This window comes from Hyla sarda, chromosome 5 (assembly GCF_029499605.1).
Source record: "Hyla sarda isolate aHylSar1 chromosome 5, aHylSar1.hap1, whole genome shotgun sequence".
In the NCBI taxonomy this organism is placed as follows: domain Eukaryota; kingdom Metazoa; phylum Chordata; class Amphibia; order Anura; family Hylidae; genus Hyla; species Hyla sarda.
Window position 1 is genome coordinate 339,559,929 of NC_079193.1, and position 24,963 is coordinate 339,584,891.

General features: G+C 42.0%; 1 protein-coding gene across 3 annotated transcripts in view; it reads left to right on the forward strand.

The window, feature by feature from the left end:
- RIMS2 (regulating synaptic membrane exocytosis 2) overlaps positions 1-24,963 on the forward strand; it is a 680,796-nt gene that overhangs the window by 126,990 nt on the left and 528,843 nt on the right. For all 3 annotated transcript variants that reach the window (XM_056522548.1, XM_056522549.1, XM_056522550.1), the window contains exon 4: positions 1,663-1,973. In XM_056522548.1, the coding sequence (XP_056378523.1) occupies positions 1,663-1,973 (311 nt within the window). The remainder of the gene's footprint in view (positions 1-1,662; positions 1,974-24,963) is intronic.

Sequence of the window (24,963 nt, forward strand, 5' to 3'; positions counted from 1 at the left end):
CCCAATAATAAGTCTGTATTTATAAAAGCTTCTGAGCGCCACCTAGTGGCAGCTGCAGATAGCCAGAAATGTCTGATTTATCTGTATGTCTATGTGAAGGTAAGCAGCCATACAGACTCTATTCCAAACACAACATTTGCTTGAAAACCGCTTCTGGCCAATGTCATGGGTCTTTCACAGTCTCGGACATTCAGCCGCCCCTTCACCTGTGCTGTAAGTGTACAATCAGGCCGGTGCCATGAATTTACTATATAGGTTTTAAAAACGCCAAAGGAAATAAGTACAGTGAATAAATAATAAAAAAAGATAGATAGAAAGCTGAGAGAGAAGTAGATGAATATTAGAGATAGATAGATAGACAGATAGGAGATAGATATGAGATAGATAGATAAATACATATGCCAGATAGAGAGATATGAGAGATAGATAGATATGAGATAGATAGATATGAGTTAGATAGATATGAGATAGATAGATATGAGATAGATAGATAGATAGATATGATATAGATAGATAGATATGAGATGGATAGATAGATATGAGAGAGATATATAGATAGATAGATATGAGATAGATAGATAGAAATAGATAGATATGAGATAGATAGATATGAGATAGATAGGTAGATAGATAGAAATAGATAGATAGATAGATATGAGATAAATAAATAAAGATAGATAGACAAAGAGATAGATAGACCAATAAACGTGATAGATGATGTTGAGATAGATATAAATTGATATGAAATATATCAAAAGATAAGTAGATATAAGATGATAGATAAATAGATAATAGAGGTAGATATAAGGTAGCTAAATATCAGATAGATATGTAGTAGAAAGATATAGATAGAGATGATATGATATAAAGAGCGATTAGATAGACAGATAGATATGAGATAGATAGATAGATCGACATATATTAGATAGATGGGTAGATAGATATGAGAGATTGATAGATATGAGATAGATAGATATGAGATAGATAGATAGATAGATATGAGATAGATAGATATGAGATAGATGGATAGATATGAGATAGATAGATAGATAGATAGATAGATATGAGATAGATAGAAATGAGATAGATAGATGGATAGATATGAGATAGATAGATAGATAGATAGATAGATAGATATGAGATAGATAGAAATGAGATAGATAGATGGATAGATATGAGATAGATAGATAGATATGAGATAGATAGATATGAGATAGCTAGATAGATATGAGATAGATAGATAGATAGATATGAGATAGATAGATAGATATGAGATAGATAGATATGAGATAGCTAGATAGATATGAGATAGATAGATAGATAGATATGAGATAGATAGATAGATATGAGATAGATAGATGCCTATTTATTATAGCACATGTTAATAATGACAGGGCCGGTGCATAGCTGAGAATACGCAGTATGTGGTGAAATGGTAGTGTGCAGTATATATGTCGGATTGTAGATGTTGCAGTATTGTTCTGTATGCAGATGGCAGCCTCCTGTATAGTGCAGGGTTCTTTCCCATGTCCATTGTCCTTACACTTATAAGGACCAGTGTCTGTTATCCATTGTCCTGTCTTCTCAGTGCCGGAATCCGCTATAAATTTCCATGGCAACACAGCTTGGTGGTAATTGACGTCTGTTCTCATTGGTCCGCAGGTAATGTGGGTTTGTAATTTGTGCCGAAAACAACAAGAAATCCTCACAAAGTCAGGAGCCTGGTTCTACAACAGCGGGTCCACCACAGCACAGACGGCCGGGGAAGAGGCTCAAGCAGGGCTCCAGAACGAAGAAGCTCCTCAGGAGAAAAAGGCTAAACTACAAGAGCAGTCCCAATACCAGGGACCCTCAGGGGACTTACTAACACCAGCCTCAGAGAAGGGCCGATCACAGGGGATCGTAAGGCAAGACTCTATAAAGAATGGATCGGGAGTGAAGCACTCCGCTGCTGGTGATCTGCCCTCTGACAGGTAAGGGGGAGTTTTACCCATCTGTGGGGCAAATGGGGATGTTTACAGGTTATTATTTATGGCTTTTTCAAATCTTTGGAAACCATTGGTATATATATATATGCACACACAACTGACTGAAGTAGGGTAATTTTGTCATCCACCAGTTTTTGTTTTACAGTGACCTACTGCAATAGTTACTCTGCCTAATATCAGGTTCTTAGTGCAGATTATGATTTTATTTTCGATGGGTCTAGAGTTGAGGGAATGTACTGTAAGATTTACCAAACCTGGTGAATCTAGTAATTTAGTCTTGTAAAAGTCATTCCACATTCCAAGCGTTCTACTCTTCTGGAGAAATCTGGAATGAGACTGTAGATTGTGTCATTACAGTCTTTGGAACACTTGGAGACCAGAACGACTCCTACAAGACTAAAAACAATCCATGGCCGATCCACTAGATACGGGTTCAGTAGATGGGTCCCTGCACTATTATCTTCCTTCCTTCTTTCTTCCCTTCCCAACCTGTTTTGGGCACTGTATTCTAGCGGCGCATTCTGATGTCCATCTCAGCCATGATTTTTGGAGAAATGAATACCTCTTTAAAAAGGGTACTCCGTTGGAAAACAATGTTTTTGTGAAAATCAACTGGTGCCAAAATCTTATTCCTTCCAGTACTTATCAGCTGCTCTATGTTCTAGAGGAAGTGCTTTTCTGTTTGAATTTCTTTTTTTTTCTGACCACAGTGCTCTCTGCTGACACCTCTGTCCATGTCAGGAACTGTTCCTGACATGGACAGAGGTGTCAGCAGAGAGCACTGTGGTCAGACAGAACGAACTACATAACTTCCTCTGGAGCATACAGCAGCTGATAAGTACTGGAAGGATTAAGGTTTTTAAAATAGAAGTAATTTACAAATCTGTTTAACTTTATGGCACCAGTTGATTAAAAAAAAAAAAAAAAGTTTACCACCGGAGTACCCCTTTAAAGGGGTACTCTGCTGCTAGACATCTTATCCTCTATCCAAAGGATGTCTGATCGGGGGGTTCCCGCTGCTGCAACACCCCACCCCCGCGATCTCCCGCAGCACCCAGCATTCTAAACAAACACCGGGTTCCTGTGGCAGTGGTCTTGATATCATGGTCACGCCTCCTCGTGATGGCTCGCCATGCCCCCTCCATTCATGTCAATGGGGGGGAGCGTGTCGGCCGACTCGCCCCCTCCCATAGGGGGCATGGCGTGACGTCACAAGGGGGTGTGGCAGAGATGTCACGATCAAGGCCTCTGGCTCCTAGCGTTCTGAACAAAATGTTCCGAACGCTAGAGCACCGGAGTACCCCTTTAAGTATTGTTAAAAAACCTGGGTTCCTACAGGCCCAAGACAGAGGTGAGTTTCCTGTTATAAGTATGTTAGTCTTGGGACCCAACTGAGAGTATGTACACCGCTCAAAAAAATAAAGTGAACACTAAGATAACACATCCTAGATCTGAATGAATGAACTAATCGTATGAAATACTTTCATCTTTACATAGCTGAATGTGCTGACAACAAAATCACACAAAAAAATATCAATGGAAATCAAATTTATCAACCCATGGAGGTCTGGATATGGAGTCACACTCAAAATCAAAGTGGAAAACCACACTACAGGCTGATCCAACTTTATGTAATGTCCTTAAAACAAGTCACAATGAGGCTCAGTAGTGTGTGTGGCCTCCACGTGCCCATATGACCTCCCTACAATGCCTGGGCATGCTCCTGATAAGGTGGTGGATGGTCTACTGAGGGATGTCCTCCCAGACCTGGACTAAAGCCTCTGCCAACTCCTGGACAGTCTGTGGTGCAACATGGCGTTGGTGGATGGAGCGAGACATGATTTCCCAGATGTGCTCAATCGGATTCAGGTCTGGGGAATGGGCGGCCAGTCCATAGCATCAATGCCTTCCTCTTGCAGGAACTACTGACACACTCCAGCCACATGAGGTCTAGCATTGTCTTGAATTAGAAGGAAACCAGGGCCAACCGCACCAGCATATGGTCTCACAAGGGGTCTGAGGGTCTCATCTCGGTACCTAATGGCAGTCAGGCTACCTCTGGCAAGCACATGGAGGGCTGTGTGGCCCCCCAAAGAAATGCCACCCCACACCATTACTGACCCACCGCCAAAGCAGTCATGCTGGAGGATGTTGCAGGAAGCAGAACGTTCTCCACGACGTCTCCAGACTCTGTCACGTCTGTCACTTGTGCTCAGTGTGAACCTGCTTTCATCTGTGAAGAGCACCCTAGCGCCAGTGGCGAATTTGCCAATCTTGCTATCCTCTGGCAAATGTCAAACGTCCTGCACGGTGTTGGGCTGTAAGCACAACCCCCACCTGTGGACGTTGGGCCCTCATACCACCCTCATGCAGTCTGTATCTGACCGTTTGAGTGGACACATGCACATTTGTGGCCTGCTGGAGGTCATTTTGCAGGGCTCTGGCAGTGGTCATATTGCTCCTCCTTGCAAAAAAGGCGGGTTGTTACCCTCCTACGGCCTCCTCCACGTCTCCTTATGTACTGGCCTGTCTCCTGGTAGTGCCTCCATGCTCTAGACACTACGCTGACAGACACAGCAAACCTTCTTGCCACAGCTCGCATTGATGTGCCATCCTGGATGAGCTGCACTACCTGAGCCACTTGTGTGGGTTGTAGACTCCGTCTCATGCTACCACTAGAGTGAAAGCACCGCCAGCATTCAAAAGTGACCAAAACATCAGCCAGGAAGCATAGGAACTGAGAAGTGGTCTGTGGTCGCCACCTGCAGAACCACTAGTTTATTGGGCATGTCTTACTAATTGCCTATAATTTCCACCTGTTGTCTGTTCCATTTGCACAACAGCATGTGAAATGGATTGTCAATCAGTGTTGCTTCCTGAGTGGACAGTGGGATTTCACAGAAGTGGCAAGAACTTTGGTGGCAAGAACTCTTGAAGGATCTGTAAAGAATTGGTTCAAGAGTCATGGAAAGAGAATTGAGGAGGAAACAAACACTGGGCTCGTCTGTCCTGGTTGGCCATACCTGGCACTATAATAAGAAGCCATCTTGGATCTTAGCTATGGGTACTGAATGCGGTTGCCTGGTCAAGGGGAACAGGCTCATCAAATCCATTGGTAACTCTACATCAGTGTCTCTGAACTGTGGACCTCCAGATGTTTGAGTTTTGCAACATCTGGAGCTCCACAGTTTGGAGACCACTATTTTACAGCAAAGGGCAGAAGGCAGTAATACTAAGACATGTGACGATGGTTGGACATACAATGAAAAGCTGATCAGAATCCATCAGCTGTAACTGGCTATTATACAGCGAGCCTTCTTCTTAAAGGGGTACTCCGGTGGAAAACTTTTTTTTTTTTTTTTTTTTTTTAAATCAACTGGTGCCAGAAAGTTAAAACAGATGTGTAAATGACTTCTATTAAAAAATCTTAATCCTTCCAGTACTTATTAGCAGCTGAAAACTACAGAGGAAATTCTTTTTTCTTTTTGGAACACCGAGCTCTCTGCTGACATCACGAGCACAGTGCTCTCTGCTGACATCTCTGTCCATTTTAGGAACTGTCCAGAGCAGCATAGGTTTTCTATGGGGATTTTTTTCTGCTCTGGACAGTTCTCAAAATGGACAGAGATGTCAGAAGAGAGCACTGTGCTCGTGATGTCAGCAGAGAGCTCTGTGTTCCAAAAAGAAAAGCATTTCCTCTGTAGTATTCAGCAGCTAATAAGTACTGGAAGGATTAAGATTTTTTTTAATAGAAGTCATTTACAAATCTGTTGATTTAAAAAAATAAAATAAATAAATAAAAGTTTTCCACCGGAGTACCCCTTTAAAGGAAGTGTTCACATTTTGAAAAAAAAAGATGTCTGAATTATTTCTAGAAACAGCGCCACCATTGTCCATAGGCTGTGTCTGGAATTGCAATTGACATTAATGAGATGCAGATTTTCTATGAATATCTAAAGCAATACATAGAGATATCCAGGTGGTGGTGCATTGGACGGATCAGGTACGGTATTTCCAGATAACCTCATTTTTCATGGCGGCTGTCAATCAGAGCGCCCCCATTACCTGCAATACCGATTGACGCTTACGTTTCGGTGTTATAGTTTTTTTTTTTTTTTAACATTCATTATAATAGCTAAGGATCCCTGGTAAGTCCATAGCGCTCAGCTGATCATTTGACATTTGAAGCCTCAGTATGTGCCCAATAGCTAATTTGTGTGTTGAGTCGGCATTATAAAAACGTCAATAAACGCGGCGCTGCGCAAACACCCGGCAACATCATTACAGCGGGAAATTCTGGGTTTGCTTGATTTTTTTAGCTTACTGCAACATGTAAGGCGTGTAATGAGATTGGGGGAGGATTCGGGGCTGCTTATATACATGGCCTGATTCCTGCCCTGTTACCCTATACTCATAAAATCCCTTATATTGAGTAACCCCAAGGTAATGTGTCATCTGTATAGTATAGGGTTTCTTAACCAGGGTGCCTCCAGCTGTTGCAAAACTACAACTCCCAGCATGCCCGGACAGCCTTCGGCTGTCCGGGCATGCTGGGAGTTGTAGTTTTGCAACAGCTGGAGGCTCCCTGATTGGAAATCACTGACCTAGAGAAAGGATGATCATGGTAGGTCTTTCTGCTAGGAACCCCCTCTTGCAGCAGGATTCTGTGGAAGAAAAAAAGAGAGAGACCGATACCGGCGCCTAGTGCATTACCCTTGGTAACATGAGTCGTGGAATTCAAGGGTTGGCCAAAAGGACCATATAAGATGGCCGCTCACCTTGGATAAAATAATTGAAGGCCTATCACCCCAGTGATAATGGGGGTACTGAGTGTAAGTGGAGTCGCAGCTAGCCCTCTGGGTTGCAGAAAACAACTGCACTGCTGTCCTGTGGATGAAGATAAGCTTGAGTGGAAAAGAACCCTTTGGAGAAGGCGCTGCGGTTCCTCAGGAAATAATGAAGATGGGCTAAATATATTTTAAAGGGTTCACAGTGGAACCACTTTTATTCAGTATAAAATAAAATAAAAATGGAGATGACGCGTTTCGGGAGGTGCCCTCCCTTCCTCAGATCAGATCCTGAAACGCGTCATCTCCATTTTATTTTAATTTTATATTGAATAAAAGTGTGAACCCTTTAAAATATATTTAGTCCATCTTCATTATTTTCTGAGGAACCGCAGCGCCTTCTCCAAAGGGTTCTTTTCCACTCAAGCTTATCCTCTTGCAGCAGGGATGACAAGTTGCCTCTGGGATCCTCAGCGATCTCTGAAATGGGGCCCATCTGAGCGCTCTGGCTCCCACCTTCTGAGATGAGCTGGTCTCAGCAGTGATGGGCCGCCTAGTCAGTCACCGCAGTCTATAGGTCTCATCTGCTGATTGGCTGGTTTTCTACTTTCTTCACAAAATGCAGCAATCTGGATCTATCTGAGGAAGGTCCAGTGAGGCCTGAAATGTCATATTAAATTTCCGTGTTAAGGATTGCAAATAAAGCTCACAAATTCTGCATTCATTTGAGTGCTAAGTAAAATCTTATACCTGCCACATCTGCTAAAACAGGAAAGCACAAGGCAAACACAAGACCCTCTACCTTATTCTCTAGAAGCCCATGCTTCAGTATATAAGCAAAAAAAAAAAACCTTAAAAGGGGTACTCCGGTGGAAATTATTATTATTATTATTATTTTTTTTAAATCAACTGGTGACAGAAAGTTAAACAGATTTGTAAATTACTTCTATTAAAAAAAATCTTAATCCTTGCAGTACTTATTAGCTGCTGAATAATACAGAGGAAATGATTTTCTTTTTGGAACACAGAGCTCTCTGCTGAATCACAAGCACAGTGCTCTCTGCTGACATCTCTGTCCATTTTAAGAACTGAGTAGGAGAAAATCCCCATAGCAAACATATGCTGCTCTGGACAGTTCCTAAAATGGACAGAGATGTCAGCAGAGAGCACTGTGCTTGTGATTCAGCAGAGAGCTCTGTGTTCTAAAAAGAAAATAATTTCCTCTATGGTATTCAGCAGCTAATAAGTACTGGAAGGATTAAGATTTTTTAATAGAAGTCATTTACAAATCTGTTTAGCTTTTTGGCAACAGTTGATTAAAAAAAAAAAAAAAAAAAAAAAAGTTTTCCACCAGAGTACCCCTTTAAAGCGTACTTTTCATATGCCATAAAAAATAGTTATATGTTTCTTAGCACCTAAATTTCTCTCAGAAATACCTTCTGTTGCTCACTTGGTTTGTCATTCTCTGCATGACTCATCTTCCTCCATGAGTCTGCTGTGCTGTACATGGTCTCTTTATCCAAGCACAGCATGCTGCTCTCTAACCCTTCTTCTCCCTGCTGAAATCTGATAGGACAGGAGAGAGCACAGAGGAGTGCTAGTCCACACTTAATGGACTTTGTCCATGCCTATGGACAAAGATGAGGATTCAGCTAGGCAGGATTTTGCTCTGGAAGGTATGGGGACCCCTAGTGGTCTTTTTTTTATTTTTATTTTATTTTATATAAGCTATGATTTCTATAAAAAGTAATAAACATTTTTTTTGAATAATATTAGAAAGGTTTATGTTTTGCCAAGTAGTATAACATATAAAAAAAGTTTTAGAATCCGAGAGGTGCCCATTTCAGATCCTATTCAAAAAGCTGGTACTGTTATTTGTTGCAGTTTTTCTGCACTTAAAGAGTACCTTGTTAAATTTTACAACCCTCCCAGTTCACTGCCCCATCATGATAAACCACCCCCCACCTTTATTTTTATTATTTTTTAGTTTTCTACCTTGATATTGCTCTGTATTTTCTGCTCAGCCTCAGTCAGATTCACAGACTGAGAAGGGGCGTTCCCCAGCAGACGGGACATCATCTGAAGCCATACAGGGGAGAACTTCCTCCCTCACTCTGCTACACACAGCCCAGAGCAGTTCAGTGTGTGAGATGAGCTATGATTGGCTAAGGCTGCACCCCAGACTGCATTTCCTGATTTTGGACTTATGCCAGGCCAGCAGGAGTCCAAAGTCTGTGCAAGAGATGGGAGAAATGTGCTCTGGACAAGTAGGGAGCAGCTTTTTTAAAACACAAATAAAACATAGAAAACTTAATTTTTTTAAACAAAGTACATTAGAAAGATTTTTTATTTACCATAAGGAGTGCAATAGCAAAAATTTGTTTTAATGATAGTGCCCATTTAAATCTGCTTCTAGTTCCCAGTGCATCAACCTTAGTCAGTCCCTGAGGATACAGAATGGACGCCTCATCTGAATACAGCCTGCGCAATTTGCTTAATTCTTTTGACTCCAAACTAGAGAGAAGTTAATGATAAAATGTATGTAGAATAATGCGGCTGTGCCCCGGTGAGGAAACACAAAGCTCCCGCTCCACCATCATTATGCCGCCTCACTATGCAGGGCCTCGTAATGCTGCACCCAACTTTATTTTTGCCCAACGTCCGCTGCTAAATAGAATTTTCAGCTCGACTATTTCCATGGTTTGTGCTGATGGCGCCGGTCTGTTTGTCTTCTCAGCGCATAATGACATTTTCACATGTCGCTTTCCTCCTCCACATGACAATGCTGAGATGTACCAGAGAGCGGTGACTGAACGACACGTCTCGCTATATTAAATAAATGCATGCCACTACTTCTGCTTCCAGATAGCCGCTCACTGTGCATTGTAAGATGTCTATACAGTTTCTTCATAAATGAATGGGGAGCCACTTGGCGCACATTAGATAACACCAGGTACAAAAGGGGTTTCACGCCATTTACCTACGTAAATTTTTATTGTGTATGTAAACTTTTTCTGCTAGTATTATGTATCAGGATAGCCACGCACACCCTACTCTCATCATATTAATGTTTGAGGGGACACTGTTTCTTCACTAAGGCTGCATTCACATTACGATTTCATACGATTCTATCCTTGAAAATTGTATAGTGTTGTATATCTCGACTAGAATCAGCGTTAATACCAGACATTAGAACAAGATTTGTACTACTGCCAATGACCCCGTCACCCAACCTGATAGCTGAGGCTTCTTCATCGCTCTCTCTATTATCCAGAGTGGTGCAGGACCTGCTGCATCATGAAATGACATCCTAGAGCAGGGTACAGGAGAAGGTCCTGCACTGCAAACAGAGTGGAGGATGCAGAGGCCTTTAGCGCAAGAGCTTTTCTAGGAAACATATTGGGGGCAACTACTTAATGGGGGCATCTACCTTATATGAGGTTCCTTACCTACCTGACTACCGAACTACTAGTGTTGAGCGGCATAGGCCATATTCGAATTCGTGAATATTCGCGAATATATGGATGAATATTCGTCATATATTCGCGAATATTCGCATATCCGTAATATTCTCGATTTATTTTCGCATATGCGAAAATTCGCGCACGCGGAAATTAACATATGCAAAAATTAGCATATACCTTAATTAACATAAGCGAAAATTCGCATATGCGAAACTTCGCTTATGCAAATGTTCGCATATGCGAAAATTCGCACACCGGTCTCACACAGTAGTATTAGAGCCTTCTTTACACCACACCAGCTGGAAGCAGAAAGGGATGATCACTGTGATGTGTACTGTGAAAAAAAAAAATTAAGTTAAAAAAAAAAAAAAAAAGAATATTCGTCATTACGAATATATAGTGCTATATTCGCGAATATTCGCGAATATGCGATATTCACGAATAAAATTTGCATTGCGAATATTCGCGAGCAACACTACTAACTACTGAGGGCTTCAACCTAATAGGGAATTGCCTACTTGTCTATCCTTTAGGGACTACTACCTAAGAGGGGAGGATATCCTACCTACCGGGGCTTTCAAACTAATAGGGGTTTTACCTACTTACCTATCTTTTGGGGGCTTCTACCTGGAATAGGACAATTTGCCAATTAACAAATTATTGGAGGCTTCTGCCTAATAGGGGGGATTCCCAACCTACTTTCTTGGGGCTTCTACCTATTTGTTTACCTACCTACTGGAGGTTTTTACCTAATAGGGAGATTTTGCTACCTGCCTACTGAGGTTTCTACCAATTAGGCGGGATTCCCTTCCTACCTACTGGAGCTTATACTTAAGAGGGAGGATTCCCTACCTACCTACTTGGGCTTATACCTAATAAGGGAGATTGCCTGCATAACTCACGACTGGGGGCATATCTTAATTTTGAGCATTAAAAGCAAGATACAGATGCTGGCACTGGTGAAAACGCTATGTATAGTGGTTCTGGGTACACTCGGCTAGTGCAGCGATGCGGCAGCAACTCCTGTAACTGTGAACGCATAGAGATACGGCAATCTCAACAATGCAAAAGAAAGAAATCACGGGGGCACTCACGGTAATTCGTTCAATGGAGGTTTCTTTATTCAGGTAGCGGATGAACACATGTTCCGGCGGGGCGCCAGGAGCGAGCTCCTGGCGCCCCGCCGGAACATGTGTTCATCCGCTACCTGAATAAAAAAAACCTGCATTGAATGAAGTACCGTGAGTGCCCCCGTGATTTCTTTCTTTTGCTTAAAGTGTACCTCTCATCAAAAAAACTTTTGATATATTATAGATTAATGTATGCAGAATAACTTTACAATTACATGTTATTAAAAAATATGCTTCTTTCTATTTAATTTTCCACTTTGAAGAAATGACCACTAGGGGTCTCCCTACCAGTCCTGGCAGCAAGCATTTCAGACTCATGCTGGAGTCCTAAACACTACGAGCTGCCAGTCTGCTTTGTTCACAAAGGAGAACACTCAGAGCTGCCAGCCTGCTTTGTTCACAGCCTGTTTGGCTGTGAACAAAGCAGGCTGGCAGCTCTGAGTGTTTAGGACTCCAGCATGAGTCAGAAATGCTTGCTGACAGGACTGATCGGGAAAAATACAATAGAAAGAAGCATATTTTTCATTAACATGCTATTGGAAAGTTATTCAACATTCATGAATCTAAAATATATCAAAAGTTTATTTGATGAGAGGTACCCTTTAATTTTGAGTGTCAGTGAGGGCCTTCTGTTCAGCTGTTCGAAAAGCTGGAGGCAACCTTTTTAAAAAAAAAAAAAAAACACAGATCTAGACATTTACATTGCCTTCTATTGACAAATCATATCCAACGCATGCCCCTGTTTTGGTCCGTTTACGTTTTTCCTCTTTTTTTTGTCCCGATTCAAAAAATGTTTTCTTCTTTTTTTACATTTCTGTGTAAATGGTCTTGAATAGTGTCACTGTTCGTTTCGACCCATTAAATCGCAGTGTGAATGCAGCCCGTACCTACTCCCGTCAGTGTCCATGACTGGTTGCATGTGTGTATCCCTTACGTTGACCTCATTTTCTGCCCCCGTAGAAGGTGATATTTTTCCACTCACCCGTGTCTCTGCAGCACATGTATCAGTAACAAGTGTAAATGTCACCCGGCCATTGACTGCAGCAGGTACTTGTATGTCAGCTAATCCACACCTCACACAAAGGTCACTGTCATGAATTAATAACATGGCATAAAAACAAAAAAGTTTCTTTATGGCGCGTCTGACTGTGGAATTGATTGAATCCTGCGGGGTATGGGAGGAATGAGGAGGAAGAGAAGGGAGACAGTAAGGTCTGAATGGACTCCATAGACAACCAAATACATTTATCAACATATATGTATGTATTAGAATAACTTCTGAATGACTGGAGATATTTTATTTAGTTTTCATTTAAAGGTGTACTCTGGTGAAAATGTACGTATCCCCTATTCACAGGATGGGGATAAGTAGCTGATCGTGTGGGGGTCCGACCACTGGGGCCCCCCCACGATCTCCAGGATGGGACCCCTGCGCTCAGGGAGGAGCACATGTCATCTATGGGGGCGCCATTGATGCTCTCGAGAGCTGTAGTGTGGTCTTTTTTGTGCTCCCATAGAAATGAATGGAGTGCGTGCTGTCTGCAGCATGCGCTCCTCACTGAGCGCCGGGTACCTTCCTTGTGATCACGGGGGCTCCAGTGGTCGGACCCCCAGCTACTTATAAGTTAATTATTGCCAGGAAATCTCCTTTAACTTGGTACATCCTTCTTATATGTTAAATAAAAAAATAAAAATAAAATAATATATATATATATATATATATATATATATATACAGTACAGACCAAAAGTTTGGACACACCTTCTCATTCCGATTTTTCCTTATTTTCATGACTATGAAAATTGTAGATTCACATTGAAGGCATCAAAACTATGAATTAACACATGTGGAATTATATACATAACAAAAAAGTGTGAAACAACTGAAAATATGTCCTATATTCTAAGTTCTTCAAAGTAGCCACCTTTTGCTTTGATTACTGCTTTGCACACTCTTGGCATTCTCTTGTCGAGATTCAAGAGGTAGTCACCTGAAATGGTTTTCACTTCACAGGTGTGCTGGTGTGGGGGTGCTTTGCTGGTGACACTGTTGGGGATTTATTCAAAATTGAAGGCATACTGAAACAGCATGGCTACCACAGCATCTTGCAGCGGCTGCTATTCCATCCAATTTGCGTTTAGTTAGGACCATCATTTATTTTTCAACAGGACAATGACCCCAAACACACCTCCAGGCTGTGTAAGGGCTATTTGACCAAGAAGGAGAGTGATGGGGTGCTGAGCCAGATGACCTGGCCTCCACAGTCACTGGACCTGAACCCAATCGAGATGGTTTGGGGTGAGTTGGACCGCAGAGTGAAGGCAAAAAGGGCCAACAAGTGCTAAGCATCTCTGGGAACTCCTTCAAGACTTTTGGAAGACCATTTCAGGTGACTACCTCTTGAAGCTCAACAAGAGAATGCCAAGAGTGTGCAAAGCAGTAATCAAAGCAAAAGGTGGCTAGAACCTAGAATATGACATATTTTCACACTTTTATGTTATGTATATAATTCCACATGTGTTAATTCATAGTTTTGATGCCTTCAGTGTGAATCTAAAATTTTCATAGTCATGAAAATAAAGAAAACTCTGAATGAGAAGGTGTCCAAACTTTTGGTCTGTACTGTGTATATATAATATATATGTAAAATACAGTTTAGGGATGTACCGTTTCTATTACCCCAGCCCGAGAGTAATGCAATCAGGAGATGTATCAGAAATCCATTTTTTTTTTTTAATTAGTATAACTTTTTTACATTAAAATTTTAGACAAATACTACAAACATATAAACACATAGGCCGGCATTTATCATTGTAGGTGTAAGTGAAGCATTTATCATTGTAGGTGTAAGTGAAGCATTTATCATTGTAGGTGTAAGTGAAGCATTTTTCTACACCTTTTTTTGTGTGCTGGTAATGTGTAGGAGCGCCAAATGTATTAAATGGTGACAGAGCATTTGATACATTTTGTGCAGGTCATATTTTCTGAAATTTATTTCTTCACATACACCAAAAAGCTAAGCTAAGTCTGGGCTGGTGTAGTTTTAGAGACTTTTCAGTGGCTTTGTGCCTTTTTTGAGCCTTTTCACAAAAAGTCGCAGTTGATAAAACCCTTCCATATCATGTGTATTGCCAAAATCAGTGGATTGCAACTCAAAATCTACAAAAATGTGTAAACCAAAAGGTGCAAAAAAGGCGCAAATAAACCCTGCTTGCGCCTTTTTTTGCGCCTTTTCTAGACACAAAAAAACAGTCTAAAGACAATGATAAATGTCGGCCTATGGCCGACATTTATCATTGTCTTTAGACAGTTTTTTTGTGTCTAGAAAAGGTGCAAAAAAAGGCGCAAGCAGGATTTATTTGCGCCTTTTTTGCACCTTTTGGTTTACAACCCATGATCCCAACCCAATACTCCCCCAGTAAATGTATATATACATTTCTATATTTCATTCACTCATACCCAGAGCCTCCAAATCTTTTCCCATTTCTTTAGGGAATTGCCAGCCTTATAGTAGATGTTTTCATATCTCTTAGTTTATTCTACCTCATTTTTCCAAAGAGATACAGATGGGGAATCAGCCACAATGCATTTCCTCATGATCAACAGTCTGGCAATAAAAATAATTTTTAAGATGAGCCTCTTTTTTGCTGGATTCCTATGGGGGATGTAACCCCAATATCATAGATTCAGCACCAAAATCTAAAGCTACTGCTGCCCTACAGACAATTAGCTCCTGAACCTTCCCCAGAATAGATTTATAGGTTTTCACTCCCACAACATATGGATCAGATTTGCATTCTGCTCTTGACATTTGGGGCAGAGCGAATATTGACATAAACCGAACTTCTGCATATCACAAATAGAATAATATAACCTATGAACAATCTTAAATTACTACATGTCAAGATAAACAGGTACCTGCACTCACCGCGAAGTAACAGCAGACCGACTCTTATGGCATCTCGGAAAGACCCAGCTTCAGGCTGGTAGCAGGGCGCTCAGAGTGGAGGCGAAGTCCGGAAGAAGCGCAATCTGCGCAAAACTTTGTACGAGGCCGGAAGAAGCACGATCTGCGCGAAACTTTGCCTGCAGTCGCCTCCACTCTGAGCGCCCTGCTACCAGCCTGAAGCCGGGTCTTTCCGAGATGCCATAAGAGTCGGTCTGCTGTTACTTCGCGGTGAGTGCGGGTACCTGTTTATCTTGACATGTATTCTGTTGAGTGACTCTGGGTTTTCTTGGTTCCCAGCACCTCCCGACTCAAGGGCACTAGGACTCCGCGTTGCCACAGTGACAGTACGCTAGTCTCCACAGTATATGCTGACATCCAGCGGTGATACAGGGGTCGGTCTCTTTCCACAGCAGTGCCCTCTATCTTAAATTGCGTCAACTTATGGTTCGCACTCACAGATACCACCTGCGGGCTATCCAAGATAGTGTCCTACTGGTAATCTTCTATAGCTCCCAAATCCTCAACCCATTTTCCTTTACTAACAAAACTATTTGTGACAATTCCCTGACCAAGCATTTATATAAAAACGATACACTTTGTCTCCTCATGAGTGATAAAAGTATTTGTTTATTGACCCGTGTAAACTGTAAATATTTCCTTTCTTTCAGTTGTGCTATACGTGTGTTCAGTTTGCTTATACCAAAAACTGTGCAATATCACCATTATATCTTTGTTGAAAAACCTCAAAAATCATTAATTTCCTATCCTCAGAAATATGGCACACTCCTGATTGTGTTACTCTCGGGCTGCAAAGATTGCCTGGGAGTTTTGTATCCAGACCTATATCATGGTAAAGTATGATTTAACTGCCTGGCAGGCAGGTGCACATAATGGTTAGTGCAGGGGCAGAGAGAGGTTACAGGGTGTGGGGGGGGGGGGGAGTGAAGATTTATTTGGGACTGAGAAGAGTGAGGGGAAGAGAAGGCATCAGTGTGGGGGCAGGGAGATGGTATAGCAGTGCTGCTGCAGTAAGGAGTGAAGGGAGGACGAGCAGCCTATGACTGTTGGGACTTCAGGGCAGCCAGTACACAGTGCAGGACTCACAGTACTGAACCAGCTTTCCCTGAATAGATGATCTGTCGTGTGAAGCATGGTCCTCTTTTCCTGGGCACCACTGTTCCTCATAGTAATTGATGGATGCCAATTGATTTCAGTGGGTAGTGAGACGATTGAGCTTAGTGATTCCCTTGGTGTTATAGGCTGATAGTAAAGGGTCCTTACCTGTATGACCCTCTTAACAAGGATTGTTCGTACTTGACAATATATGATGAATTCCAAGGACTGTTAGGCTCTACCCTTGACCTAATAGATCCTATAATTTTCAGGTCAATCTGTTTCCTCCCAGTTGACTTCCAGCTACTTTGAAACAATTGAGCGCTCATATTCGGTTGCTTTGATTCTTGTTCTTTATGCATGGTCCATTTAATTAAATCTGACCTTAAAGGGGTTCTCCGCCCCTAGACATCTTATCCCCTATCCGAAGGTTCAGCGGCAGAACCTCGGTGTTCTTGCCTGCTGCACCCCAGACATCTGGTGCACTGAGCGAACTTCGCTCCATGCCGGATAACTGGCCATGCCAGGGCAGAGGCTTGTGACGTCATGACCATGCCCCCTCCATGCAAGTCTATGGGAGGGGGCGTGGCCGTGACGCCATGAGCCTCTGGCACTGCACCTGACACTCTAAACGAACGCTGGGTGCAGCAGGGAGATCATGGGGGTCCCCAGCGGCGGAGATATCTAGGGGCGGAGTACCCCTTTTATTTGTGATCGGTGCGTTATTTTACTTCTCCAGCCCAGGGACCTTCACATACATAATATAAAGTGTTTCTGACTGGTATTAGGAGGTATAAGCATCATACTTTAGGCCCTGTAGGCCTCCAAACCATTAATGTATACATCTAATTTGATGCATGGTATTATACACCGAAAACGCTACATCGTAGTCTCGGTGTGAGATTAGCTTGTACTCAGGTTTAGACATGTGGCTCAACACAGAGATATGTGTAAGACAATTAACTTAAAGGATTTGTAGGCCAAACATGCGCCAAGCAGAGATCTTTATTAAGAACACCTCACAGCTCTTCCAGGTCTGCTCTTCTACCTTATATGACGGGTACACTACCCCTCTGTAGGAAACAGCAGCAATCACCAGGTCCGGTATAGAAGCAAACTGATTTTTATTGCTTCAAAGCAAGTACAGCAGCAACGTTTTGGCTAAAAGTAAGCCTTTCTCAAGCATGCTTGAGAAAGGCTTACTTTTAGCCGAAACGTTGCTGCTGTACTTGCTTTGATGCAATAAAAATCACTTTGCTTATATACCGGACCTGGTGATTGCTGCTGTTTCCTACAGAGGGATAGTATGAAGTGTACCCGGGTTTGGTGTTCGGGTGGATTACGGGCACATCCCCAGAAGTCATCCAGTGCTGGTTCCTCTATTTGCTTTTTATATGACGGGTATATAGCCTTCACGCCTAGCTACACTTCAGTAACTCTGTACTGTACTTATTTTTATTTATGTTTATTAGATTTTTTTTAAAGCTATCCTCTTTTCCAGGATTTGTCTGGTCAGGTTGCTTAACAACCACCAGGTTTCTGTCTTGGTGACCACCCCTTGGGAACATGCTCAGTAACATCAACTCTCCATCAAACACGAGCCTGTTTAGGTCTTTTCTCAGTATAAAATATAAGGTAAATGAAATACAAATGTAGCAACGAGACATGTTAAAAATGATATGGTGTCAAAGAACAAACAGGAGGGAACGGAAGAGACCTTTGTAGCAAAGATGCAACTCAGACTAGATTTCCACTTGTATTTTTTTGGTGTTTTTTTTTTTTCCCCCTGAATAAAACGCCACCAAAAAACTGCCATGTCATTTTGAACTCCCATGAGTCCTGGATATGTATGTATGTATATGTGTGTGTATATATATACATATATATATATATATATATATATATACACACATATATATATATATATATATATATATATATATACATATATATTGTGGGGGTCTCACTCTGGGATCGTCCTTTGCTGTAGCCAAAGGACACGTTTTTTACCGGCAAACAGCAAGTCCTTTATGCAATTCTGGCTCCTTGCCAGGTTTATTAAACAGGTTGCAGGATAAACAAAAATTAACAAAACATAAAAATAACACCTAGGCCATCTAGCCATTTCACTACACATGTAGCATTCCCTGACTATTAACTGGGGGGCTTTTCCCTGCCAGTTTATGCACTTTAAAGTCCTGCAGCCTTATAAGATACAGTTCACATTTGAACATAAAGTCCCATTCATACAGCCACCTGCTATATGTAACCAGAGCCACTGCTCTCACTTCAGCACGCTCCCCCTGTCAACACCATAGATGCATGATCAGGCTTGATCACAGCATCTATGGGGTTATTGCTGCTGGGACCGGCGTGATCGCGGCCCTGGCAGCTGCGGCGGGACTCCGGCTGTGATTGACAGCCGGGTCCCGCCGCCGATCTCCAGCACTGGGGCCGATCTCCCAGGATGCGAACGTGTCGGGTGCTGGGACGTATGCATACGTCCTATAGCAGGAAGGGATTAAACAGACATCCCCTCTCTGCTGCCTCATTGATTTGTACCCAGGTGGAGGATCAGGTAGGGAAATGCACCCTTTCTTTGCCACACTGTCACAATAGATATATAAGTATTGTTAAAAAATCTGGTTCCTATAGGCCCAAGACAGAGGTGAGTTTCCTATTATCTGAATATCTGAAGATCTGAATGAATTAACTAATCGTATGAAATACTTTCGTCTTTACATAGTTGAATGTGCTGACAACAAAATCACACAAAAATTATCAATGGAAATCAAATTTATCAACCCATGGAGGTCTGGATATGGAGTCACACTCAAAATCAAAGTGGAAAACCACAGTACAGGCTGATCCAACTTTATGTAATGTCCTTAAAACAAGTCACAATGAGGCTCAGTAGTGTGTGTGGCCTCCACGTGCCCGTATGACCTCCCTACAACTGGGCATGCTCCTGATGAGGTGGTGGATGGTCTCCTGAGGCACGTCATCCCAGACCTGGACTAAAGCATCCGCCAACTCCTGGACAGTCTGTGGTGCAACATGGCATTGGTGGATGGAGCGAGACATGATGTCCCAGATGTGCTCAATCAGATTCAGGTCTGGGGAATGGGCGGGCCAGTCCATAGCATCAATGCCTTCCTCTTGTAGGAACTGCTGACACACTCCAGCCACACGAGGTCTAGCATTGTCTTGCATTAGGAGGAACCCAGGGCCAACCGCACCAGCATATGGTCTCACAAGGGGTCTGATGATCTCATCTTGGTACCTAATGGCAGTCAGGCTACCTCTGACAAGAACATGGAGGGCTGTGCAGACCCCCAAAGACACATGCACATTTGTGGCCTGCTGGAGGTAATTTTGCAGGGCTCTGGCAGTGCTACTCCTGCTCTTCCTTGCACACAGGTGGAGGTAGCGGTTCTGCTGGTGGGTTGTTGCCCTCCTACGGCCTCCTCCATGTCTCCTGATGTACTGTCCTGTCTCCTGATAGCGCCTCCATGCTCTGGACACTACGCTGACAGACACAGCAAACCTTCTTGCCACAGCTCGCATTGATGTGCCATCCTGGATGAGCTGCACTACCTGAGCCACTTGTGTGGGTTGTAGACTCCGTCTCATGCTACCACTAGAGTGAAAGCACCGCCAGCATTCAAAAGTGACTAAAACATCAGCCAGGAAGCATAGGAAGTGAGAAGGGGGTCTGTGTTCACCACCTGCAGAACCACTCCTTTATTGGGAGGGGTGGTGTCCTGCTCATTGCCTATAATTTCCACCTGTTGTCTGTTCCATTTGCACAACAGCATGTGAAATGGATTGTCAATCAGTGTTGCTTCCTGAGTGGACAGAGTGATTTCACAGAAGTGTCATTGACTTGGAGTTACATTGTGTTGTTTCAGTGTTCCCTTTATTTTTTTGAGCAGTGTATATTAATCAGAGACCCATCTCCCAGGGTTGCCTATATACACAGGCCTACTGCGCCTATAGGTAAATTTATGAGATCTTCAATGTGCTTTAGTCGAAAGGTGGGAAGATTTGCTAGGAAAATGGCCTAGTCATCCTTCAGTTTCTTAAATATTGAAATTGCAGAAATAAGTAATAAGACTGGGGCTGAAATGGGAGACATATTAAAGTCTTATGAAGAAGATTAAACTCCTAATCTTTTAAGGATGATTAGATTCCAAACGCTGTGTAGTATGTTCAAGTATCACGCTTTGACTTTGCTGCGGCCATTAGAATCTTACGTAGATGACACCGCTGCTTTCATTGAGTTAATGAACCAACTTCGCAATAAATCTGCGCCCGTAGGGCTTGGACAAGCATTCTGCGTGTAGGCCATTAAATGCCTGCGCAATGATTTACCGATGGTGGTCGCGGGACGCTAGTGAAAGCCCAAAGACCATATACATAACCGTAAAATTATCTAATACTTAAAAATATATTAAACGCATGTCCGAGAACAAAATATATATTCCATTTTTCTGATAATAAATTTGTGGTTTATGTAAATGTAAAGATATTGGGGGAGATTTATCAAAACCTATGCAGAGGAAAACTTGCCCAGTTGCCCATAGCAACCAATCAGATTGCTTCTTTCATTTTTCACAGGCCTTCATAAAAATGAAATCAGCGAGCTGATTGGTTGCTATGGGCAACTGGGCAAGTTTTCCTCTGCACAGGTTTTGATAAATCTCCCTCATTGAGCATATTCTTAGATTAGTTTGTAGTCGTTGCTAAGCAGTAACTTTTTAGATGTATTTGTTCTAGTTCCACCTGTTATAACTGAAGCCAAGCAGGGACAGATTATATGGAGGGAAAAATGGCTATTTGCACAGGCGCTTTACACACCTTGTATTGTGATTTAAAAGGGTACTCCGGGGGAAAACTTTTTTTTTTTAAATCAACTGGTGCCAGAAAGTTAAACAGATTTGTAAATGACTTCTATTAAAAAATCTTAATCCTTCTAGAACTTATTAGCTGCTGAATACTACAGAGGAAATTGTTTTCTTTTTGGAACGCAGAGCTCTCTGCTGACATCACGAGCACAGTGCTCTCTGCTGACATCTCTGTCCATTTTAGGAACTGTCCAGAGCAGCATATGTTTTTTATGGGGATTTTTCTCCTACTCTAGACTGTTAAGTTATACAGATTTGTAAATGACTTCTATTAAAAAATCTTCACCCTTCCAGTACTTTTTAGCAGCTGTATGCTACAGAGGAAATTTTCTTTTTGAATTTCTTTTTTGTCTTGTCCACAGTGCTCTCTGCTTACACCTGATGCCCATATCAGGAACTGTCCAGAGCAGAAGAAAATCCCCATTGCAAACCTATCCTGCTCTGGACAGTTCCTGACACAGGCAGCAGGTGTCAGCAGAGAGCGCTGTGGACAAGACAAAAAAGAAATTCAAAACATATAGATTTTCCTCTGTAGCATACAGCTGCTAGAGAGTACTGGAAGGGTAAAGATGTTTTAATAGAAGTCATTTACAAATCAGTTTAACTTTCTGGCACCAGTTGATTTTAAAAAAAATTTCCACCGGAGTACCCCTTTCACCTAGAAGAAAACAACATCAATAGGGGCACATAAGCCATCCCACACACAACACCAAGGCGAAAAACCACCCCTTCTCAGAGGATAAACGTAAAATGTATAACAAATTCTCTTTAGTGGTTATTTATGTTTATTTAATTAATTTTTTTAATTTATTTTTTTGCTATATATATTCTCACCTTTTTTGTTTTTTTCCACTCCGCCTCTTCCTAATGGCTGCAACCTACCCGGCCTTAGCTCCGTGCCTAAAACTCCTCCTACCATCCAGCTCCTCATTAACCCTAACTTCTCCTCATCCCTAACCTACGAACAGTCCGTGTCGCTGCATCCTAGGTGGCGCGGCAACATCCAGAATACATTTATTACCATAATTAATACCTCAGTTTTAGAAACACTCTTTTAGAATATCACAATAAAAGTGAAGTTTTTAGGGGTGGGTGTTAATAGGGTTACTATTCATACTGGGGGGCATTTACTAAGATATGTGTGATGTAGTTCATTTTTTTTTTTTTCCCGTGACTCTGCCAAATTTATTAAGTGATCGCAGCGCATTTGATACATTTTGTGCAGGTCACATTTTTTGATATTTCACTCTTCACATACACCCAAAAGCCAAGGCTGGGTTCACACTACGATTTTCAAATACGGTAACCGTATACGGTTTTCTGCTAAAAAACGTATGGCAAAAACCGTATGCAACCGTATACAAGCATATGACTCCAAATACTTTTTTTCCCCGTATACGGTTCCAAGACGTATGTACGGTTCTATCCGTTTGCATCCGTTTTTGCCAACGGTTTTGCTATTTTGTTGGAATTAGTTTTCAAGCAATTTAATAAAGTTACTATTGTTCTATTGAAATTTCTTCTGCGCATGTGTCAGAAAAACCGTGTGCAACTGTTTTCTGAAATTCTGTGTACAGTTCTCATAGACAACAATGTTAAAAGAACCACATACGGTTCGCATACGGTTTTCAAACCGGAGGCAAAAACGTTGTCGACAGCGTTTTGGCCTACGGTTGAAAAATCGGCAAAACCGTATCCGAGGCAAAACAGATGCAACCGTACACAACATTTGGAATACGGTTTACAATGCATTCTCTATGCATACGGTTTCGGATACGGTCGGATAAGTTTTTTTGCGGAAAACCGTATATGGTTACTGTATTTGAAAATCGTAGTGTGAACCCAGCCTAAGCTAGGTCTGGGCTGGTGTAAAACTGCGACTTTTTAGTGGGCTTTTTTCTTTTTAAGTCGCAGTTGATAAATCCATTACCACTGCACAAGACTAACCTTAACAGCTGCTCTGTACGCTCTTTAAAAAAAAAAAAAAAAAAGGTGGAAACCAAAAAGTCGTAAAAAATAGTCTGAGGTGCAGTGCTGCGCCAAAGTAGAGACAAATCTACACACAAAAACAGCTTTAAAGACAATGATAAATGCCCCCAACTATTCTTCGGCATGTATTAAGTGGTCTTTTATCGATTTAGGGAGGGAAGAGGCAACAGGGGTAAATAAGGACAGTGAGAAAAGTAAAAGGTTGTTCAGGGACGTCCCCAAACACTCGCGCAGAGACCGACTCAGGCTTCTTTGTAATAACCGTGCATTTTATCAATAATTGCTTTTTAGTATATTGTGGCTCTTGATGAAAGCGCGCCGGTGCCCGTCTGGTAACTTTTTCCACTTTGCTCTCATAAGTGCACATTGTTTAGGAAATACCCAAACGCCATGACACAACAAAAAGGCTTTGTGATCGGATCTGCAGCAACGCCGTATAGAAATGCATTGTGGTTATTCCAAGTGCAGCAGCCAGAGGAGGACCACACTACAGTCTTCTCCTCCATTAACCTGACGGCAGGGCGTACGTTATTGGAAGAACCCTCCCCTTATTTACTTTAACTATCTATAGGGTATGTCCTCTAAAGGCGAGCCCTTGGATGCGGTTTATTGTATACTTCAACCGCTATGGTAGGGTCAGCCTCAATCGTACATGTTCAACGGAAGTATTCAATGTTTGGACCCTTGAACACAAACAAACCTTAAAGGGGTACTCTACTGGAAAACATTATTTTTTTTTTTTATTCAACTGGTGCCAGAAAGTTAAACAGATTTGTAAATTACTTCTATTTAAAAATCTTAATCTTTCCAGTACTTATCAGCTGCTGTATGATCCACAGGAAGTTATTTTCTTTTTGGATTTCCTTTCTGTCTGACCACAGTGCTCTCTGCTGACACCTCTGTCTGTTTTAGCAATTGTCCAGAGTAGGAGTAAATCCCCATAAATAACCTCTCCTCCTCTGGACAGTTAATAAAATGGACAGAGGTGTCAGCAGAGAGCACTGTGGTCAGACAGAAAGGAAATTCAAAAAGAAAAGAACTTCCTGTGGATCATACTGCAGCAGCTGGAAGGATTAAGATTTTTTTAATAGAAGTAATTTTCAAATCTGTTTAACTTTCCGGCAGCAGTTGAATGAAAAAAAAATGTTTTCCAGTGGAGTACCCCTTTAATGGAGTCTTGTGTGGTGAGCGTGCATACAGGCCATGGCCGCTGAGTGCATTACTTACTGTTTACTTTGAGACAACAGAACCTACTAATTCCAGGTCTTTTTGAAGTTCTCCACAAGTGTCCTCGGCTCTTGGACAACTCTACTGATTCTTCTTCTCTTCTCTGTCAGTTATATTGTGAGGGGCACCTGGTCGGGGCAAATTTATGGTGAAACGATTGTCTTTCCGCTACCGTATTATGGCCCCAGCAGTGCTCACTGGGACATTCAGAAGCTTAGAAATGCGCCTGTAACCAACATCATTGTTATGTTTTACAACAATTAGGTTGTGAAGTTCTTGAGACGGCTTTTTGCTTTTACCCATCATGAGATGTGTCTTGTTTGACACCTCGGCAATGAGACCTTTTTACCTTTTTGTAGTCATCAGTTTGGACTGAACCAGATGATAATGATTTGCACTTGCAAGGGGC